This window comes from Elgaria multicarinata, chromosome 1 (assembly GCF_023053635.1).
Source record: "Elgaria multicarinata webbii isolate HBS135686 ecotype San Diego chromosome 1, rElgMul1.1.pri, whole genome shotgun sequence".
Lineage (NCBI taxonomy): Eukaryota > Metazoa > Chordata > Lepidosauria > Squamata > Anguidae > Elgaria > Elgaria multicarinata.
The window spans coordinates 169,639,292-169,661,696 of NC_086171.1; the positions used below are offsets into that span (position 1 = coordinate 169,639,292).

Sequence of the window (22,405 nt, forward strand, 5' to 3'; positions counted from 1 at the left end):
TTGGACATAGTCTATGATTTTATACAGGCAGAAGTTACCAGGCTTTATAGAATCCTTGCACCCAAGTCAATTTATCTTTCTGATGAGTAACCTTTCCTTTGATCATCTCCTAATTAATTTATTGCCTCTTCTCCAACCTGTCCAGCCTGTGTATTTTTTTTAATTATTCCACTGTAGAAAAGTCCAACTTGTCTTGTGTTAACTCCTAAGCATGATAATCTGGCAATTTTGTGGCACTTATTGCTTGTTATTTCCCAACAAGTATGGTAACATCTCCACATTCCTGAACTATCAGGAATACTAATGCATTCCTGTTCCAACTGTACAGTGAGAGACAGGTTGAAAGGTATTAACTCATACATTTTAGAGAATAGTTGTGTAAACAAGTGGAATTATATTTTTTAAAAGAATTTGTTTCTCCTCCCCCCAATGCACTAGTTCTAGAGATTGGAAGAAGAAGATCTGAAAGTAAATGCTATAAATAACCCTTAGGAAACGTTAACCTTATGATTCTTTTTAATTGCAGTTTTAAAATCTCCATATTTAATTTTTGTTCTTCCCCTGCTACAAGACTGTGGATTGTTTCTGTGTTGTGTTGCTTATGAGAGGACTTTTAATCTAAGCCAAACAAATAAGGTTGGATTTTTTTGCAAAAATATGACAAACAGAAATTCTCCTGAAGTCTCTCCCTTTGTTCTGTTCCTCCTTAAGTTTAGGGTTTATGCATCTGGTAACTGAAGGTTTTCTTCTGTACCTGCAGTCCACAAAACACTAAAGATAGTTTGCTGAACAATGTTTAATTGTTTTCACCAAGAATTGATTGAAAAAGACAGCTAATGCCTGAGAATTTCATTTTTCTATAAATACATTTGTCAGCCAATAATGTGTAGAGAAGGATTTTTAGCAGGCTAGCTTATGGATGTTTACTCAGAAGTAAATCTCACTGTACTCAGTATGGCTTACACTTTGTAAAGTGTGCATAGTATTGCTGTTTTAGAGGTCAATCCTATGGTTCCTATGAGAACATGTCAGGGACTATAGGATTGCTTCTAAATTCCTTCTGAAGTCAGAGACAATGTTGGAAGTTGTAATCAGAGATCTGCCCCCCTCTCTCTCAGCCTGCGTGGAGAGAACCATGCCAGGTGCCTCTCCAAAGTTGGAAACTCGACCTCAGAGAGGGGGAAAGGAGGAGGGGTTGTGGTGGTCAGGGAGGGGAGGGGAGGAAACTGGAGAGGCCAACTTATATTGACCCTCTTCCAGCCTCCTTTGCTCCCTCTCTGAAGCACCCTTGCTAGATGAGCTAAACAGTCTGTCTGGCAAAATCTGCAGGGCAGGAGGACAGGGAGGTAAAGATTGCCTCCATGGCTCCTCTCACCATGCATTGGATGAACACAGGCCTCCAAGTTTGAGGGCTTCCGATCAACAAGGGTGCAATTCTATAGATCATGCCCTTAATGTGTTAATGTAGAGTATATTGTTATATAATCCCAAATAGTAAGAGAAATTAAGCTGGTAGACACATAAATGCACATGTGTGCACACATTACATTCAGAAAAAATATATTCTGTATCTAAACATGTCATAAGATAAGTGGATTACATTGTAAAGAGTGGAAATCTGTTCTTAGTTGTAATGGAACTTACTGGTGGAAAAGCTAGTCTTAAAAAGAGAAACATTTCATCAGATGGAAGTTTCCCTGTTCTCCACCAGATGGCTGGAGAACACCCATAGATTGTGGGACTGATTTGACAGTGAAGCAAAAAGAAAAAACATTTCTTGGCTCTTGTTTTTTAGAGCAGGGGTGAGGAATCTGTGGCTCTCCAGTTATTGGACTTTACTTCCAAACAGCCCCAAATAGCATGGCCAATGGTCAGGGGGACTGGAATTGTAGTCCAACCATTTTGAAGGGCTACATGTTTAAGAGGAAAGGTGTGCTAAAGAGGCACTGAGCTGTGACCTCAAAAAAGCCAGGCAATTCCTGAACAATTCTAAGTATGACCTCCTCCTACATGCAAACCATGTGTTCTGCCATTGAGCTATGGCTTTCCCCAGTAATCAGGAAATGGGCTTTATATGATACTAAAAAAAGCTGAAATATACCCCCTTTTCCAGTTCATAAAAAAAGCAATGTAAAAGCAGTAAGTTTATATACACCAGTTGCTGGGGGACATGGGCAGGAGGGTGCTCTTGCACCTGTGTCCTGCTTGTCAGTTCCTGGTTGACAGCTGTGAACAGAGTGCTAGACTAGATGGACGCTTGAGCTGATCCAGCATAGCTCTTATATTCTTAATAATTTTAACTAAAATACAGAAAGCCTCTTTGAATCAGTTTTGCATTTTAGAGTACATTTACCTAAGAAGTAAAATATCACTTGTCCTATTTTCTGCTAGGAAGAGCATGTGGACATCCAGGAGAACCAGACAATGGCAGGCTGATTGCATCAGGAGATTTTTTATTTGGTTCCACTGTAAATTACACCTGCGAGAAAGGGTAAGCATCAGGGAAACCGATAAAATTGACAAATATGGGCTCTCCCCTACCCCCAATTTCTCTGGTTTACTTTTAACAACTTGATGTTATTGAGTAAAGTTTTCTCCAAGGCTGGCATAACGGGTTGGCATCATTGGATGACTGCCAAGGCCAAGACTTCAGCAGATGGACAGCTGCTTTCAACCAGAGCCCCCTAGTTTAATGCTACGTCTCTTGGCATTGATCCCTACTCATCTTCTCTAATGCTTTTCCTCAGAAGTAGAGCCCCAGAAAACAATAAGAGGACCATCACCATGAGGAGGTGAGGGAGACAGTTGCCTCCAGTGATCGCTATGGGAACACGCTTTCACCATCTTCGCACAGGGCAATGATGTTTCTCCAGGACATTTGCTAACCTCCAGTGTTGTGCTATGTTTTCAGCTCTCTGCACACTCCTTTCCAGCTATACCACAGTATCAATTAGTTATGTGGCAGCTGTTCAATCAATCAATCAATCAATCAATCATCAGTTTATTGTGCTAGCCGAAGGCCATGACATATACATCCATAGAAAAGCATACAACTATAAAAGTACACAACAGTTTAAAATAACAAAGAGAACCATACAGACAAGCTTAAATTTACTGTGACTAAAGCTCTCATTTGGCTCAGCACTTTGAGTCTCCGTGGCCGTTTATAGCAATTTTATCTAGTTCTCTCTTCCTAATCTTTTTCGCTGCCAGTGCAAACAGGGCCACTCTATGAGTGACATAACTGTTGGTATCGCTAAGGAGGAAGAGAACTGTTTCTGCTTGGGCATTCATGCCTCCATATGTCAGCAACGGTTTCAAGAGTCTCTCTCTTGGGTCCCTATACAGAGGGCAAGTTAACATATAGTGTGTTATGTCTTCCACTTGTTGTTGACCACAGATACATAGCTGTTTCAATCTAATACACATACTTAAGTGGAACTTATTTCTGGAAATGTGTACTTGTAATTGCACCTTAGTATGTAACTATAGAATAATCTACTCATTCTTTCCTTCAGTGGACCATGAAGTTTATTTTTCCTAACTTGAAAGAAGTGATGGAAGTGATTTTTTATCCTTTGTGTGTGTGGCTCACAAAGCCTATCTATATGGTCCAGAAAGAGGCCTGAAATGCTTGATCAAAAGTTTTCTACTTATTGAGACACTGCATAAGAAGGAACCAAGGTTTGGACATCATAAGAGATATCTGCAAAATATTGGCTGAAGAGGAAGATGTTTACTTGTGAGAGTTCCTCAAGAAATAGTTTAATGGCTTGCTATGGATAGATGAAACAGAATGTACATTCATACGCTAAGCATCAAAACTCTATACATCTGTGGAAAAAGAACTTGATGGTACATAATTGTTTCTGTTTCAATACAGGCACATTTTAATTGGTCAGCCTTCCAGAAGGTGTGTGATATCTAACCAAAGAGTATTGTGGACTGGTGACATCCCCCTTTGCCAGCGTAAGTAGGAAACTTGACATTTGCATACCTAAATAGTATGTCTATATGGCTCCTTGCTATTCCAATTACAGTGCTTTAGGAACACTGCAAAAATAAATCTGGTAAAGCGGGGGAAGGGTAAATAAATACATGCACTTTACTCAAGCACCATCACAGGCAAAGACGAAGGACACTAGTTTTCCGTGGCAAAATATGAGATTGAGCTGTGGCTTCATGAAGATCACGTTAGGGAAATTCCCTATACCTGATAGGAAAGGGACGACTTCACAACCAGTCCAGACACAGAGACTCTTTATTACTGTGTGCACAGGAGGACAGCCCTCACCCTGTACAAAACGATGGCGAAAAACTCTCCTCCCCATCATCTATATCAGCATACATTTATACCCATCAAGTTGCTCTGATGAAGTCATACTCTTTTCCCTCCTCCCTCCCGTGACTGATCACAAGTCCCATACATGTTCTATAAACAGAAACCCATTCTTACATAAACAATACCATATTTTGGCAGCCTATGAGCAGTACAAAATGTTGCATTCTGTTCCTTGATAAGCACTTTAAGGAGAGATAGGGATTTCAGAGTATGCTCTGACCTAAAAGAAATGCCTAGTCAGAGGGCTTCAGATGGTTTAGATGCCTCTATGTCTGGGGAACATGGATATTTTCTTCTGGCCTCAAGGCCTTCTTTCTCTGATATTTTTGCTATCAGGTGTGGGGCAAAGGGTTTAGGGCAACCTTGGGCCTCAAGTGAAGACTGGAAACTTTATTATTTTCCATGAGGAGGCACGAAGGTGGGGTCCAGGGCCAGAAGTGTGCATGCTTTTGTACTTTTATTCACATTGGAGTAAGGGGCTTCAGGTGGGCTTTCAGATTTCTTTATCAATCAGTATGTAAAATATCTACACACTTAATTGAGAATAATTAAAACTCTCAGTGACAATAGACTAGCATCATGAATGACAAGAGTGCCATCACCCATTAACGTTGTTCCATTCTTGTTAGCACTTGGATATCTGCAATCCAGTAAATCTCCAACACAGAATTGTAGTTCAGTACCTGATTGTGGATTGCAGCTCCTTTTCCATCTCCCCGCACCCCCAAGTGGCATAGCCTTGTAATCTCTCTGTCCTGTTTTCCCCCTGTAAATAGAATAGAGTATAAAAATAGAGTATTTTTGCTCATTTTGGGTTTGCCCAGAAGCACTAAAGCACTGTTGTAATGAAACAGTGGGGGGCATTTGTGCAATGCAATTGGTGAGGAGGAAGAGAATTGACAGGGGCAGAAGTGCCCCAGTGGATCCTGCCCAATATGTTTTATACCTGTCCTTCCCCATTTGAAAATGGATGGGTGGGATGATCTGAAATAAAAGGTTGTGTCCCACATGTTCATGCCAAATCACACTGTGTATACCTGGGAAATATTAAATCACAAAAAGAACAAAAGCCATGGAGATAATATTAAACAGGTGAAACAAATGGGGACTTTGCTTCTCTCAGCCACACATGTGTTCTAGTTGCCTTCACAACACTCTTTGGCAATTAACTTCATAGATTAATTATGTGATATGAAGAAGACTTTGCTACATTCAGACAACCACAGGGTGAAAGAACCCAGTGTTGGTTCAATTCCCTCTTCTCACACATGCCAATTTAATTAAATAAATTCAATCTTTAATTTAATTTAATATTAATGTTTGTGGCCACTGTAGTCATCTTCTGAGTCCTCAGGTTCAACTGCAAAGTCTACCTCTGTGTTCATGGTTGTTACAAGACTGTAGGTTGCACATAGCAGTGCAGGTAATGCAGTAAACTGTATAGAAATGAGGGGAAATTTAACTTGTGAATAGTTATTTGTAAGAAAATTCATCAGCTTTCCAACCCAATTTTAATGTTTTAAATCAGACACTTGGTTCACATGTTACTGCTTAAATTAGAAAAGTTAGAAAAAGAAAGCTTTGGCCATCTTGATGACACCATAAAAATTTTGAGCAACCCATCAGAACTGGCTATCACATGAAAATAGAATCCAGAGACATACACATTTCAAAAAATCATAATAAAATTTTACCACCTTACTAGAGACCCATTTTTGGTCTGGTCCATGGACTAGTAAATATGTAAATAATGTTCACGCAACCGTGGGAATGGAGAAAGAACCAACTATGGGTTCTTTTGCCCCCATGATCATCTGAATCTGACCTTTGCTTTAAACATGCATGTCTTTATTTCAGTGACCTCAGGGGTCCTTATTTTAAAAATACTTCATGCAACACATTCCTTTATAAAATTCCGTCACAGTTCTGATCTGCCTCTACCCACAGCACATGGTTGTTTTAATTATTCTTTACGCATATTTTCAAAAAGGTGCAGAAGCAAAGTAGGAAGTGATACTGGCAAGACAGCAGGTAGTCTCTTTTTATGTCCTCAAGGAGCATGACTTGCTTGATATGGAGTCTGTAATAAAAGACCAAAAAATATTAAGCTTATTCTATGCATTTTAGTGATTGTGAATGACTATGCATGATTATTACAAAGCATGGTAGAGTGTGGAATTTCGGAGATCACAGTGCTGTTGTTTTCCTGTTAAGTGTTGGTTGTATTTTATGGCTGATGTTAAGCTTCTTGTTATGAATATCAATATCTCCTTTGATGTTAACTGTTGAATCTGGTAGTTGCCTTTTCACAAACAGTGGCACACTGAAAAGCAGAACAAATAATTCAAATATTTATCATTAATATGTGTACTCTGGCTCTCTCTAGGTATTCCATGTTTTCCACCTCCAGATATTCCCCACGGCAAGCACACTGGCATATATTTGGATGACTTCTCCTATGGAACAGTTGTAACATACACCTGTGATGAAGGCTACCCCCTTGTTGGGGATGACTCTATTTACTGTACTACTAAGGATGGATTAAATGGAGTGTGGAGTGGCCATGCATATTGTGGAGGTGTGGCTTTCACTTTTTTTAAAAAAAAGTATTATTCCTCTGTAGAAAAGTCCAACTTGTGTTAACTCCAAAGCATGATAATCTGGCAATGTTGTGACAAGCATTGTATTGTTATTTTCCAACCAAAATGGTAACATATCCATATTCCAGAACTATTTATTATTTATTTATTATTTATTACATATTTATACTACCCAACAGCCAAGGCTCTCTGGGCAGGTCACAATTAAAACAGTTAAAACCACAATATACAGAGTCAGAATTAAAAACTTTTTTTTAATGTCTCATAAAACCAGGAAAAGTTATAATCCGGGGAAGGCTTGTCTAAAAAAATGTGCTTTCAGGAGGTGTTTGAAAGATGTTATATTTTCTGCCTCCCAAACCGCATGAGGGAGGGTTTTCCAGAGGGTGGGTGCCACTACAGAGAAGGCCTGCCATCGAGGTTCTTTGTGATGGCATTCTGTTGTTCTTGGAATGAATACTAATGCATCTGTCCATGATATTGCCATCACTATAAGATCTATTCCTTTTCTTCTTCTTTCCGTCATTGTTCTAACACATGCCTTTTTTGCAGTGACTCAGTGCCCAACACCTGAAGTTGAGAATGGAAGGATAGTGGGCGGTTATTCCAACACCTACACATATAACCAAAGAGTTACACTTGATTGCAATGCTGGCCACAAGATGGCTGGCTCCAAAGAGATACTTTGCCAAGTGGATGGCACATGGGACCCTCCTCTACCTCATTGCAAACCGGGCAAGTATGAATATGAAGCTGCCATATTATGAGAGCCATATTCCCACCAAGAAGTATGATTAACTATCCATATTCCTGAGCTGTTACAACCTAATCCATCTGTCCATGACACTGCAGCAGCTAGAGGAATGGTTGCAAAGAGAACCCGCTTATTCCTTCCTCTTCGGTTCATTGCTCTCTACTTACTAAAGTATGCCTTCTTTGCAGTGTCTCAGTGTTCACTTCCTCATGTTGAGAATGGAAGGATAGTAGCTGGTGATTCTGACACCTACACATATAACCATAGAGTTACGTTTGACTGCAATGCAGGCCACAAGTTAGCTGGCTCAAGAGAAAGCCGTTGCCAAGTGAATGGCACTTGGAACCCTCCTCCACCTGAGTGTGAACAGGGCAAGTATGGCTATGGAGCTTCCACATTGTGAGAGCAATATGTAAACAGAGTCCTTCCTTCCTTTCTGTATTATAGTGTTCATTACCTTCAGACATAGCCTATGGTTTTATTCAGACAGGAAATACCAGGCTTTATAGTGCCCTTGCAGCCAAGCCAGTTTATTTTTCTGTGTAACCTTTCCTTGACCCAGGAAGGCCAAGGGTCCAGCACATACACGGTAGGCCTCAACACATCAAGGATCCTCTCCACATACATGGACTGATCCTTCTGATGCTCATTACGGTCCATTGTGGAGCTTAGCGAAGGCCTGGTGCTCACGAAATGTGTCCTGCGCTGGGCGGCTTACGCTGTAAAGAACAGATCTTCGTTCTTAGTTGCAATAGAACTTGCATATCCACATGTGGAAATTGGCCTTTCCATAGCTGCTGGGTCAAATTTCACAGTCAAGTGAAACAACAGTAGACATTTCCTGCTACTTCTAAGAGGAAAGAAATGCAAAGCATGAATATTTGGGTTGTGTTCTCAAAATGGTCCCCTAATTATTGGCTAATCCAGGCTCAGACCTTCTGCATGCAAAGCATCTAGTCACCCACTGAGCTATGTCTCTTTTCAATGATCAAGGAAGCGTCTTTATACCATACTGAGAAAAGATGAAATGTTAAGCTTTGCATCAAGGCCTTCCATTAAGAAAATGGTTCTGCAGTGCACTCCCTTTTCCAGCTCACTCTGAAGTCTAATGCTGCCTTTATCCTTTCATTTCCAGCCATTGGCTGTGTACGTCCAGAAATTCAGAATGGAACCATAAGAAGATCTGAAGTGGCTGATGAACCCATGGAGACGGTTACATTTGAATGTGACCCTGGCTATATCCTGAAGGGCAGCCCTACAATTAAGTGCCAAAACGATAGCACGTGGGACTCTCCTGTGCCCATCTGTGTCAAGGGTATGTACAGTGGCTGGATTTAATTGTCGTGTGTTGAGCAGAAATCCAAGTTACATTTTTTTTAGGTTTTCCTTGAAACTTTCAGCTATGAACTGAAAACCTTAAAAGTCGCCTCTAAGCTTGCATGCACTAAACGAAAAACAAAGCTGTATAGGATTTCTTACTTATTCCTACTTAATACTAGAGGGGGAGGAGGATTCAGGCCATTTGATTATTCCATAGAGTCTACCAAAGAGAGAGAAAGGTGCAACATCCATCCCTTACCTGCCCTTCCTGGTAGTTTTGGATTCCTCACTTAAGAAGAAACTCATTCAAAGCAGCATTAGCTTTGGTACAGCAAAGTGAAGTGGGCTACTCATTAAAACAGCTTTTCTTGTTTCAAGGTTTATTGTCTATCACTTTAATAGGAATACCTAATGCAATATAAATGTTTTATAGTTCAAAGTCTGTGTTTCAGTGGTTTGTGAGATACTCTAGGGAGGATTTTAATAATTTTACAAGTTGAGAATGGAAGGATAGCGACTGGTGATTCTAACACGTACACATATAACCATAGTGTTACATTTGAGTGCAATACGATAGTTGGCTCACTAGAAAGTCGTTGCCAAATGGATGGCACATGGGATCCCCCTCTTCCTCACTGTGAATGGGGTAAATCCTTTTCAGCCTGCAGTAGACTTTGTCCCTTTACACTTCTGTAGGAGCAACATTCCTGTTCCAACTGTACAGTGAGAGACAGGTTGAAAGGTATTAACTCATACATTTTAGAGAATAGTTGTGTAAACAAGTGGAATTATATTTTTTAAAAGAAATTGTTTCTCCTCCCCCCAATGCACTAGTTCTAGAGTTTGGAAGAAGAAGATCTGAAAGTAAATGCTATAAATAACCTTTAGGAAACGTTAACCTTATGATTCTTTTTAATTGCAGTTTTAAAATCTCCATATTTAATTTTTGTTCTTCCCCTGCTACAAGACTGTGGATTGTTTCTGTGTTGTGTTGCTTATGAGAGGACTTTTAATCTAAGCCAAACAAATAAGGTTGGATTTTTTTACAAAAATATGACAAACAGAAATTCTCCTGAAGTCTCTCCCTTTGTTCTGTTCCTCTTTAAGTTTAGGGTTTATGCATCTGGTAACTGAAGGTTCTTCTTCGTGGTCTCTGTGCATCACACATATGGGTTCTGCGCCTGCGCGAGCTGCTGTCGGGAAACTTCTAAAGCTGAGCGTTTTGACGGGAACCCTCCCCCACTCCCTATTGCGCATGTCTAGGAGGGTTCCCGCCCAGCTCCTCAGTTCTCCTTCGACCGCCTAACGGCTAGTTCATCGGGTTCTTCTCAGAAAATTAAAACCGTTGATAGCTGAGTACTTACCTTATAAAATCATCTTTCAACACTTCGCCTCTTCAACCTGTCTTCGTCTCCTAATTAGTCCCATTTATATCTTCTGTAAGAAAAAAAAAATTTACCTCAAAAACTTATACCTTCTACATTAATCTCTAAACGTGCAATACGATCAGCGGCTGCTGATCGCGACGACGTAAAACGTTTATGGCCCTGCGGGCACCCTTTTGGAAGTGCATAAGGTGCGGGGCTAAACTGCCGCCATCAGACGGACACGCCCAGTGTTTAATGTGCCTAGGAGAAGGCCATAAAGTGGAGTCGTGCCAAAACTGCCAGGCGTTCTCACGGCAAACTAGAAAGAACAGGGCCGATCGCCTTAAGGCAGAGCTGTGGACAAAAGCTTTGCAAGCTGTCCAGAACCCAAGATTCAGTATGGCACAAACAACGCCTATCACAGAGCAAAGTGAGGCTCCACTAGCTACACCTCATACCCCGTCGCATTCTTTAGCGACGGCGAGAGAGGCACCTCCCACACCGGGGAGGGCGACGACAAAACATAAATCAAAAAAGCTACTAAGAGCAACGACGGCAGCGAAAGCCCCAGACGCTCAAAAGAAAAAGAAAAGGAAGTCCGGACACCATAAGCAATCAACTCTATCGATACCGACCGTCCAAAACACGTCGACAGCAAGACATGACGGCCCGTTGTCCCCCTCTACATCGAGGCCGGAAACTGCACCTCGACCAGAAGGACGTTCGCCGTCGGTATCGAGGGCACCAGTCGCATCCAGACACTCGACACCAAGAACAGATAGAGGACACTCCCCTTTGATGCCTAGAGCGTCCACTATATCGCGCTCCTCGGCATCGAAAAATTCCACGGCGCAGCCTCCCTCGACATCGAGGATTCAAAAGGGGCAGTCTCCGTAGGCACTGAGAACAGGCAGCATACACATTCAATCAACATCGAGAGCACGGTCTCCTCTGTTAACGAGGAATAATAACGTCCCTTCCGGTTCTATTTCCGAAGGCGAAATCAGGGATTCTCCCCAGGGACGACCCCATATACAACCTAGGTCTCATATAGAGCCTATTTCAAGAATGTCACAAGAGAGGCAGAGCCGCTCAACACAACATTACCGAGGGGATTCGCCTAATTCAATCCGCTCGACAAATACAAGGCACTGATACCAGTCACGCTCTCCCCTTTCAGATAGAGACATACGCTCGGACACGTCATCGCAATATTATGAGCAATCTCGTCGGTATCGACACCAGGATGAATACTATCATTCACAACGGAGATCAACGCAACAGACAACACCTGCATTAAGACAGGATGTTGAAACCACTCAATATAGACACGACCTCCCTGTAACCTCACGGGAGACAGAGCAAGATCGTTATGAGCATCAGAACTTGGCAATACAAACAGCTTCTCCAGGTTCAATATCGGATGATTATCAATCAGATACAGCATCATATTCGTCCATTGCTCCCTCTATGGTGCACCCAGAGGTAATACTAAGACCACAGGAACCATTATCAGCACCGGAAGATCTGACCCATTTCTCAGACCAAATTCAACGTATGGTACAGTCTTTAGGATTGCAAACGTCACAACCAGCACAAGCACTAGAAGATCCGATATTTGATGTTGTAAATGTACAATCAGCATTACCAATAGCTATCCCATTTGTGCCAACACTTTTACAGACAATTCAACAATCGTGGAAGCAACCTGCATCGATGCCTCCTATATCAAAAAAGTTAGAGAACATGTACAAAGTTTTAGAAAAGGATGCGGAATTTCTTTTTTGCCATCCTCAACCAAATTCCATTATTGTTGAATCGGCACAAGGACGCTCCCAACGCACCCACTCTATACCAGTGGATAAAGAAGGTAGGAGATTAGACCTTATGGGAAAGAGGTTCTATTCCTCTGCGGCATTAAGTTTGAAAGTAGCAAATTATCAAGCGACCATGGCAAGGTACCAAGTTTTCTTACTAGACAAAATAACCTCAATTTGCAACAATCTAAGTGACGACCAGAAGGAACTTGCAAGAGTTTTCACAGATGAGGCAACAAGACTTGCCAAACAACAAATTAATACCTCAAAACATCAAACAGATTGTGGCTCAAAGGTAATGGCTGGTGCAGTAGCACTTCGTCGCCATGCGTGGCTCAGATCCACTGCATTAACTCAAGAATCAAAAACCCGCATCAAAGACCTCCCATTCGATGGGGAGGGACTGTTTAACTCTAAGACTGATGAGTCCATGGACTCAGTACAGAAGGCCAGAACGACTGCTAGAAAAATGGGATTGATGTTTCCCACACAACAATTCAAGCAGAGGCGCTGGTATCGTCAGCCACAAGCTCAATATCAAAGATACACAAGCGATCGTCCCAGATTCCAACAGGGACGATTCCAACAACAACAACAATCACAGCAACAAAGAACAAATAGAGGGCAGTTTCCTTCTTCTAGAAACCGCTTTCAGAAACGTAGATCTGACCTCAATAACAAACAGCGCCTTTGACTGGACAGTCAAGGTTACAAGAGAAATCATTCCATTCGGACATCGTTTACAAAATTTTTTACCAACATGGACACACATCACATCAGACAGGTGGGTCCTGTCAATAATTGCACACGGCTACCGAATAGAATTCGACACGCTACCACCATCAGGCATCATTCGGACTACAACTCCCTCAATGACATTAAAACAAGAGGTCTTTTCACTTTTGATAAAGGGAGCTATTATCAAAACACCAAGATCCCAAATACATCAGGGATTTTACTCCCGCTATTTCACCGTACCAAAGAAGGATGGAGGCCTACGCCCTATTTTAGACTTAAGAGACCTAAACACCTACATAACCCCAAAGAAGTTTCGGATGGTCTCTCTAGCCAACATATTACCACTGATCTCAAAACACGCCTGGTTCGCATCAATAGATCTAAAAGATGCTTACTTTCATATAGACATACACCCCCAAAGTCAACAATACTTGAGGTTTCTTATAGGCCAACAAGCATTCCAATTCGCAGTACTCCCTTTCGGCCTTTCAACAGCACCACGTGTATTCACAAAGTGCATGGCTGTAGTTTGTGCGTTTCTACGGCAGCAGAAAATCGAAATTTATCCGTATATAGACGACTGGTTGATAGTTGCACAATCCCGCCAGTCACTACTTCAAGACATAAACACCATTCAACTATTACTTCAAGATTTAGGACTCTACATAAACACAGAGAAATCTTGCACAACACCAACAAGAAAGATAAAATTTATAGGAGCTATCCTCAACGCAGACCTAAGCACAGCGTTCCTCCCGTCAGACAGAGCAACAACTATAATCAATTTAGCAAAGAAAATAAGACGACGAAGCACAAAAAGCCATTACCATCCAAAGGATGTTGGGACTAATGGCATCCACCACTATGGTGATAAAACTTGCTCGTTTAAAGATGTGAAGAATGCAACTCTGGTTCACAAGAGTATTCAATCCAAAGCAAAACGCAAGAAGAATCACACTTCACGTACCACCAGAGGTGTCAAGATCACTACTTTGGTGGATGTCACAAAGAAACCTACTGTCAGGAGTTCCTTTCCATCCGTCAGAACCATCAGGGGTCATAACAACAGACGCTTCAAGGACAGGGTGGGGAGCCCACTACAACAGCCTCACAGTGCAGGGACGTTGGACTGGCAGGGACAAGCGCAGACATATCAATATGCTGGAACTACTGGCGGTGCAGAAGGCACTAAAGGCTTTTCAAACACAGTTATACCACCAGCATATTCAGATAACATCGGACAATACAACGGTAGTTTTTCACCTAAACAAGCAAGGTGGAACCAGGTCAAGACCGCTAGTCAGGCTCACCATCAAGATACTAGAATGGTGCAATGCTCGTGGCATCACCATCACCGCAATTCATATTGCAGGAGAGCACAACCAACTTGCAGATCAACTCAGCAGAAGCATGACATCTGCTCACGAATGGCAAATTCACCCAGAAGTCATTCAGAACATATTCGACAAGTGGGGCACACCATCCATCGACCTATTTGCCACAACCAACAACAGCATCTGCAACCAATTTTGGAGCAAGGCGGGAATAGGTCACCAATCTATGGGAGACGCATTCCTCCGCAAGTGGGACATCGAATTCTTTTACATGTACCCACCGATCCCTCTGCTAACAAGGATCTTGGCAAAGATAATAATAGACAACACCAACTGCATCATTCTAGCCCCTTGGTGGCCCAGGCAGCCTTGGTTTGCTCCTCTCCTAGACAGATCACAGGGGAGATTCTACCGACTACCGATGAGAATAGACATGCTTTACCAGAGCCAAGGCCAGATCCATCATCCAGACCTAGACTCCCTACACTTGACAGCTTGGAGACTAATGCCAATGTGAACCAAAATACTTACCCAATTGAGTTACAAACCATCCTAAATGCGGCCTTGAAACCCTCAACAAGACTTTCTTATAGAAGGAAATGGGAGGTTTTTTCAAAGTTTGCCATAACAAAAGACTCTGACCCGCATACATGTAATATAAGTGTGATTTTATTATTTCTATTACATTTAATTCAAAAGAACTTAAAATATTCATCATTAAGAGTTTACCTGGCTGCAATTACTGCATACCATGAGAAGTTAAATGGACACTCTGTATTTGTACACCCAGAGGTCCAAAAGTTTTTGAAAGGTTTTCATAATCTACATCCCCCTGTTAAATTCCCAGTTCCTTCATGGAGTTTATCTGTTGTACTCCATGCCCTGTTAACTAAGCCATTTGAACCGTTGGCTACAGTTGATGTGAGACTAGTAACGCTTAAACTGGTTTTCCTCATCGCAATCACCACAGCTAGGAGAGTAGGTGAATTAGCAGCACTCAGAGTGGATGAACCGTACCTCACATTCCATCGAGATAAGGTGGTGTGACGTCCAGACAGTCAATTCCTGCCGAAAGTAGTATCTTCGTTCCATGTAAACCAGGACATCATTTTTCCAGCCTTCTTCCAAGCTCCAACATCAGACATTGAAAGGTCACTTCACATGCTTGATGTTAGGCGAGCACTAGCTTTTTACAAGTCGCGCACAGACTCCATCCGTAGATCACAGCGACTCTTCATATGTCACAGTGGCCCTCGAAAGGGCTTACCTGCATCAAAACAAAGAATATCGTCATGGATAGTTCAGACCATACTTCTGGCTTATAAACTAGCAGGCATGACACCTCCAACTGGTGTAAAAGCTCATTCCACCAGAGCAGTCGCAACATCTACTGCGTTCAATAAGGGCATCTCTGTCACAGAGATTTGCAGAGCAGCGACGTGGTCTAGGGCGACAACCTTTATTCGGCATTACAGACTCGATACTAGAGCAAGAGCCAATTGTTCATTTGGAAGAGCGGTCCTGTCATCAATCCTGCACTAACACCTACCCACCTCTGGTAAGTGAGCTTGCTAATCGCCCATATGTGTGATGCACAGAGACCACGAAGAAGAAATGCAGGTTGCTTACCTGTAACTGTAGTTCTTCGAGTGGTCATCTGTGCATTCACACAACCCACCCACCGTCCCCGCTTCGGTGTGGTGCCAGATTATATTATATAGATTAGATTTTACAAAATAATTCCTCCTCGGTACCGAGACTAAGGTCTCAGGAGAACTGAGGAGCTGGGCGGGGACGCTCCTAGACATGCGCAATAGGGAGTGGGGGAGGGTTCCCGCCAAAATGCTCAGCTTTAGAAGTTTCCCGACAGCAGCTCGCGCAGGCGCAGAGCCCATATGTGTGAATGCACAGATGACCACTCGAAGAACTACAGTTACAGGTAAGCAACCTGCATTTATGAAGCCACCATGGTTAGGAATGGTTCACATGACACGCTAAGCCATAATGTTTAGCTCAAAATGCTTAACCACTGTGGTTTAGCATGTCGTCTGAACAGGGTTGCTGTGTGTGAAGTGTTGTCCTGACCCTGCAAAGTCCCAAGGTTTCATATAGTGTGACCATATTCTGGAAATCAAAAAGGAGGACAACATGTCTTCCCCCCAAGGGGACATGCCAACCAACATATCCAGCCCCCAGGAGTCATGTCTAGCCTCAAGGGGGCATGCCACCCGAACATAGCCTTGGTCACATGTCTGATTTTACAGTACACAATTAAGACAAACCTGTTCTACATAACATCTTAATGTTAAAATCATTGAAGTAAAGAATAAGTGAGACTTCAATGTGTCTGAAATTAACTTCATTCACTCCTACTTTTGTAGCTTTTGCTGTACTTTGGAGCTTTTGCTATACTATGTGTGATGCCTTCCCTCAAATATTTTTTTGACTGCAAACCCTTCACTGCATGACCATAGTCTCACCTTTCCTAACACTTTTTTTATTTACAGTATTTTTATCCCACACCTCAGCCAAAAAAAGGCTACTGGAGCGGCTTACAATCAATCTGTAAAGAAGACAGTCCCTGGCCTCAGGTTTACATTCTAAAAAAGGCATGATAGAAATTTCTGTCGGCACTATAACAAAATCACACAATAGATGCCATAGAGCCTGGCTAGTCAAAGGACAAGTAATTCAGTCAAGAAATTGTGTACGAAAAGAGGAAGGGTCTGAACTCCAAAGCTAATTGACATATTTGACCACACAAAAACACAGCAAAATTCCTATATCACAGAAGGCAAACTAGTGAAGCTGAAAGACAATCTTTCATCATCCACCCACCCACTTCCACCACCACCCATTTTCTCTCTCTCTCTCTCTCTCTCTCTCTCTCTCTCTCTCTCTCTCTCTCTCTCTCTCTCACACACACACACACACACACACACACGTACATACACACCCACACCCACCCACCCACCTATTCCTACCCTCATCTATCCCACCCATGCTCCTTTTCTAATGTTACAATCCTACGCATACTTACATGAAACTCAGTGGGGCTTACTTCATACTTTTGAGTAGGCCTGCATATGATTCCTCCTCATCCTATCCAGACACCTTACCCCAGCCCCAAAACAAAGGAAAATGCCCCTAGCCCCAAAAGAAAAAATGAAGTTTTCTTCACCTTAAACTGAAGCTCAGCCACTCTGTTTCCCACCTGGTGTTCCTACATCCTGCTATCAGTGCCCCCACCAAGGAAGATGTTTGCTTGTTCTCTCTCTCTCTCTCTCTCTCTCTCTCTTGTTCTGTGTGTTTGTATGTGCATGTGCTGTGTGAAGAGCAAGAGAAGGCTGGGAAAGGAGAGTAAGAGCTCCATCACATCAGTGTTTTATTGCGCTGTCGTCCAGAGGGCTCTGGGGGATTTTCCTGCTGATATGGCCGGTGCTCCTGTCGAAGCCCAGGTCGCTCTGTGGAATGCAGAGATGACTCGGGCGGTTGACACGATCGTTCCCAAGCGTCCTCTCCCTCTGAACAGAGCCCGGTCAGCTCCTTGGTATACACCTGAGCTGAGGGCAATGAAGCAAGAGGGGAGACGGCTAGAACGCAGATGGAGGAAAACTCGTGCTGGGTCTGAACACGGGTTAGAGCTCACTATTGAGCCTACTTTGTGGCGGTGAGGGTGGCAATGAGACAGTTCTTTTCCACCAGCATTGCATCTTCTCAGTGTCGTCCACCGGAGCTTTTCCGGGTGGTTCGCGGCCTGTTACACTCTGGGCCAGGGCGAGAGATGGTGGAACCCTCGGTAGCATGCTGTGATGAGTTTGCACGGCGTTTTGAAGATAAAGTCGCACAGATTTGTCATGAATTGGACACCACACTTAATGCAGCTCCACTAGTAGAGGCGTTCAGAGCGCCGTCCGGTTCAATTTTATTGGATGAGTTTCAGTTATTGAGGCCCGAGGATGTGGACAAGGTGCTTGGCCAAGTCCGGTCGACCACCTGTGTGCTTGCCCCTTGCCCCTCATGGCTCATTACATCAAACAAAGAGAGAGGGAGTGGTGCTGGCCTCTTTAAAAGAGGCGGTAATTAGACCACTCCTGAAGAAGCCTAACCTGGACCTGGAGGATGTTAACAACTACAGGCCGGTGGCTAATATCCCTTTCCTGGGCAAGGTGCTTGAGCGGGTAGTTGCAGGACAACTCCAGGCACTCTTGATTGAAACGGATTATCTAGATCCATTTCAGCTGGTTTTGGAACGGAAACTGCCTTGGTCGCCCTGTGGGATGACCTCTGCCGGGAGAGAGACAGGGGGAGTGCGACCCTGTTGGTTCTCCTGGACCTCTCAGCGGCCTTCGATACCATCGACCATGGTATCCTTCTGGATAGGTTGACTGAGCTGGGAGTTGGAGGTACTGCATTGCAGTGGTTCTGCTCCTACTTGGATGGCCAATTCCAGAAGGTGGTGCTGGAGGATTATTGCTCTGTGCCGTGGCTCCTAAGCCATGGGGTTCCACAGGGCTCTATTTTATCCCCTCTGCTGTTTAACATATACATGAAGCCGCTGGGGGAGGTTATCCGGAGATGTGGACTGAGGCGTCATCAATATGCGGATGATACCCAGCTCTACCTTTCCTTTTCATCAAGCCCAGGTGAGGCAGTGACTGTTCTGAACCAGTGCCTGGGCATGGTAATGAACTGGATGAGGGCTAACAAACTGAGACTTAATCCAGACAAGACGGAGGTACTGTTAGCGGGTGGTTCATCTGTCCGGCGAGGTGATGTTTGCCCTGTCCTGGACTGGGTTGCACTCTCCCTAAAGGATCGGGTCCATAGTTTGGGGGTGCTCTTGGATCCAGAACAGTCACTTGAGGCACTGGTGAACTCAGTGGCAAAGAGCACCTTTTATCAGCTTAGGTTGATATACCAACTATGCCCTTATCTGGACAGAGATAGCCTAGCTACAGTTATCCATGCTCTGATAACCTCTCGTTTGGATTACTGCAATGCGTTATATGTGGGGCTGCCTTTGAAAACGGTCCGGAAGCTTCAGCTGGTACAAAACAGGGCAGCCTGTTTACTAACAGGGACTGGCCAGCAAGAGCACATTACGCCAGTCCTTTTACAACTTCATTGGCTGCCAGTCCAGGTCCAGGCACGATTCAAAGTGCTGGTATTGACATTTAAAGCCCTAAACAGCTTGGGGCCAGGTTATTTGAAGGAACGCCTCCTCCCATATGTACCTGTCCGGACCTTAAGATCATCTACAGGGGCCCTTCTCCGTGAGCCCCTGCCAAAGGAAGTGAGGCAGGTGGCTACTAGGAGGAGGGTTTTCTCCACTGTGGCACCCCGGCTGTGGAATGAGCTCCACAGAGAGGTCCGCCTGGCGCCTACACTGTACTGCTTTCGTCGCCAGCTGAAGACCTTTTTATTCACTCAGTATTTTAACACTTAATTTTAACTTAAATTTAAATTTTACTGTTCTAACTTTGTATTTTAATCTTATATCAATTTTGCTGCGTGGTTTTATCCTGGTTGTGCTTTTTATACTGTATTTTTTGTATTTGTGCTTTTAACCTGTTGGTTGTTTTATTATGGTTTTAATTTTTGTGAACCGCCCAGAGAGCTTCGGCTATTGGGCGGTATAACAATGTAATAAATAAATATATAAATAAATAAATGTACCGTTTTGCCCCTCGACCCTCACATGGCGGCGTTCCTGTCCTGCAGTTATCTTGCCTCTTCCCCTCCATTTTCTGTGTTTTTCTAAGGCAGGGAAAATGCGGCATTTTTTCTTCACGTGGGATAGAACCACCCTTCTGTCCCCATGTATTGCTGTCCCCGCACTGCGCCTCAGAACATCCCTTCTTGGGGTCGTGTGTGTTGAAAGGCAGTCTTGCTGACAAAAGAGGAGGGCAGGGACGATTTTCCTCCAGCGTGCCGACTCAGTCGAATGGACTTTCACTGCTCTAACCCCACTCTCATTGCTCTATCATCCAACTGTTTCAACTTCCCTTTTTTTCCCTTTTCTTTTTTCCCCACTGTACGAGGTGCCCAGCCGATGAAACGCTAAATTGCTAAACTTTAGACAACGAAACTAGAGTGGGAGGGGGGGAGAGGAAGGCTCCCATGTCCATCAGAATGTCCATCAATACAAGAGCCAATGAACTGGAGGGGAAAGAGAAGGGGCAGGGTGGGGCGGCGATACCAGGAAGAGCGAGCCGGCGCAGGTAAAAATGTAAACAAAGCGAAATAGCACAATGACGCACGCACATGAAAGTGACCAGCGCTTGACACGCTAATGAAATGGAGGTGTAAATTGCTAAGAGCAAGACCTAGGGGCTGGGAGGAGGAAGAAATAGGTAAAAGGGTGAGAGGGAGAGAAAGAACAAAAAGGTGCTAGAAAAGGGGAGGAAGAAGACCAAGGACAGTAAAGGGAGAGAAATAGTGAGGTAAAGGGATGGAGGAGAGAGAAATAATGAAGCTAGAGGCTGAGAATAAGGACAAACAGTGAAATAAAAAGGTAAGAGGGAGAGAAAGAGTGTAAAGCTAGGGGTAGAAAGAAGGCTAGGGACTGAAGGGAAAGAAATAGTGAGGTAAAGAGATTTGGGGTAAGCTAGAAAGAGAGGAGGGGAAAGTTCTATGTGGGAAGAAGAAGATTGGACAGGCTCCAAAACAACTCTTTCCTTCTCTTACTGATCAGCAGCAGGTTCAGGAACAGGAAGAAGATCCTAATGCTCCAACATTTTTCAACATTTAAAAAACTTTTTTTTGAAAGGGACAGGTTGTAGAGAGCTTCATGAGTGCTGTTGGGGACTAAAGTTAGGCCCTTGTGGCAATTATTTTATGGTGGTGCCCACAACACAGCTTCTCAAATTGTACCCATAGGGCCCAAAAGAAACTACCCCTGTCCTAGTGCTTGCTTGGAATCACAAATGCCTGTTTGCTACTTGATCAAGCTCACTGCTGTCTAAATGGCTTTATAGTACAAGAATTTTCCTTTAAACATTTTGAACATGACACACAAACGCACACACACAAAACCTTTTGCTTGGGTTTGGATTTTTGTTTTAATTCTTTTTTGGGTCATTTTTCTGTTTTCTACCTTTTGTTTTTTGGCTATTGTAGCCTATAGAGCTCAATTGGGGAACATGTGGCCCTCGAGATGTTGGATTGCAACTTTCATCAGCCCTAGCCAGCAATGGTGAGGGATGATAGGATTTTCAGTTTTCTGAAGAGCCAACCATTCCTCCTGCCTGTATAAGAGGGCCCGTTAGTTCTGTCTGGCTTTCTATTTGAATTTATGAAACATTTTGAATGTTTTTCTTTGCATGGAGGCTTCACTTTAAGCAGACAAGTCTTCCAATTTACTTTATAACTTCTCAGTACCGCTTTTCATTAAAAAAAAAAAATCCCAAAAAACCTCCCTCTTTCATACAGGATCTACACAGAGTCCAGATGAAACAGATCTTAAAGATAAACCAGGTAAAGCTAAAAGGTGGTGGTGGCAAACAAACAATCTTATACTTGGATTAAGTCTTGTGCTTCTAATAGGCGAGGCAGTTTTGTTTTTTAAGTGAAGTGGATTTGAGTTGAGAATGGAGCATATCATCTGAGACCCTGAGTAGGTATGGAGAGACAGGGAGAATTCTCAGGCTTTGCCTTTTATGAAGCTCAAGATGTTTTAATGATCAAAGTGCATAGTTACGCTATGAACATATATACAAACAGATAAAATTGCCATATACAAATCTAGATTGTTCGTCCATCTAGCCTAGCAAGGTTGACTTTGGCAGCAGGTTTGCAAATTTTGAGCAAAGGTTTTCTTAGATGTGGTATTAAAGTTCCTTTGATTGGGATGCTATCATGGGTATCAAAAATGAGCTGCAGGTTGTCTCCTACATAGCCTCCTTTTTCAGCCACATCCTTTTTTTTTTAGCAGGTTGAGGAGAAGAATGCTCACCGTAGCTGCTTATCACAATATTACACAATTTTATTTATTAATAAAATTTGTATACTGTTCCATATCTGAAACAGATCCAGAGCGGTGAACATAAGAAGTAAAACAGTAAAAGATACAAAAATTAAAACACCTTTAAAATTATACCATGCTGTCAGTCAAGGAATGCCCTGGAATAG

The 22,405-nt window shown here is 43.0% G+C and overlaps 1 protein-coding gene across 1 annotated transcript in view; it reads left to right on the plus strand.

Moving 5' to 3' along the window:
• CR1 (complement C3b/C4b receptor 1 (Knops blood group)) overlaps positions 1 to 22,405 on the plus strand; it is a 241,277-nt gene that overhangs the window by 146,219 nt on the left and 72,653 nt on the right. The window contains 8 exon segments of the mRNA XM_063139395.1: positions 2,396 to 2,491; positions 3,884 to 3,969; positions 6,729 to 6,920; positions 7,495 to 7,677; positions 7,885 to 8,067; positions 8,832 to 9,011; positions 11,564 to 12,718; positions 12,843 to 14,924. Of these exon segments, the coding sequence (XP_062995465.1) occupies positions 2,396 to 2,491; positions 3,884 to 3,969; positions 6,729 to 6,920; positions 7,495 to 7,677; positions 7,885 to 8,067; positions 8,832 to 9,011; positions 11,564 to 12,718; positions 12,843 to 14,924 (4,157 nt within the window).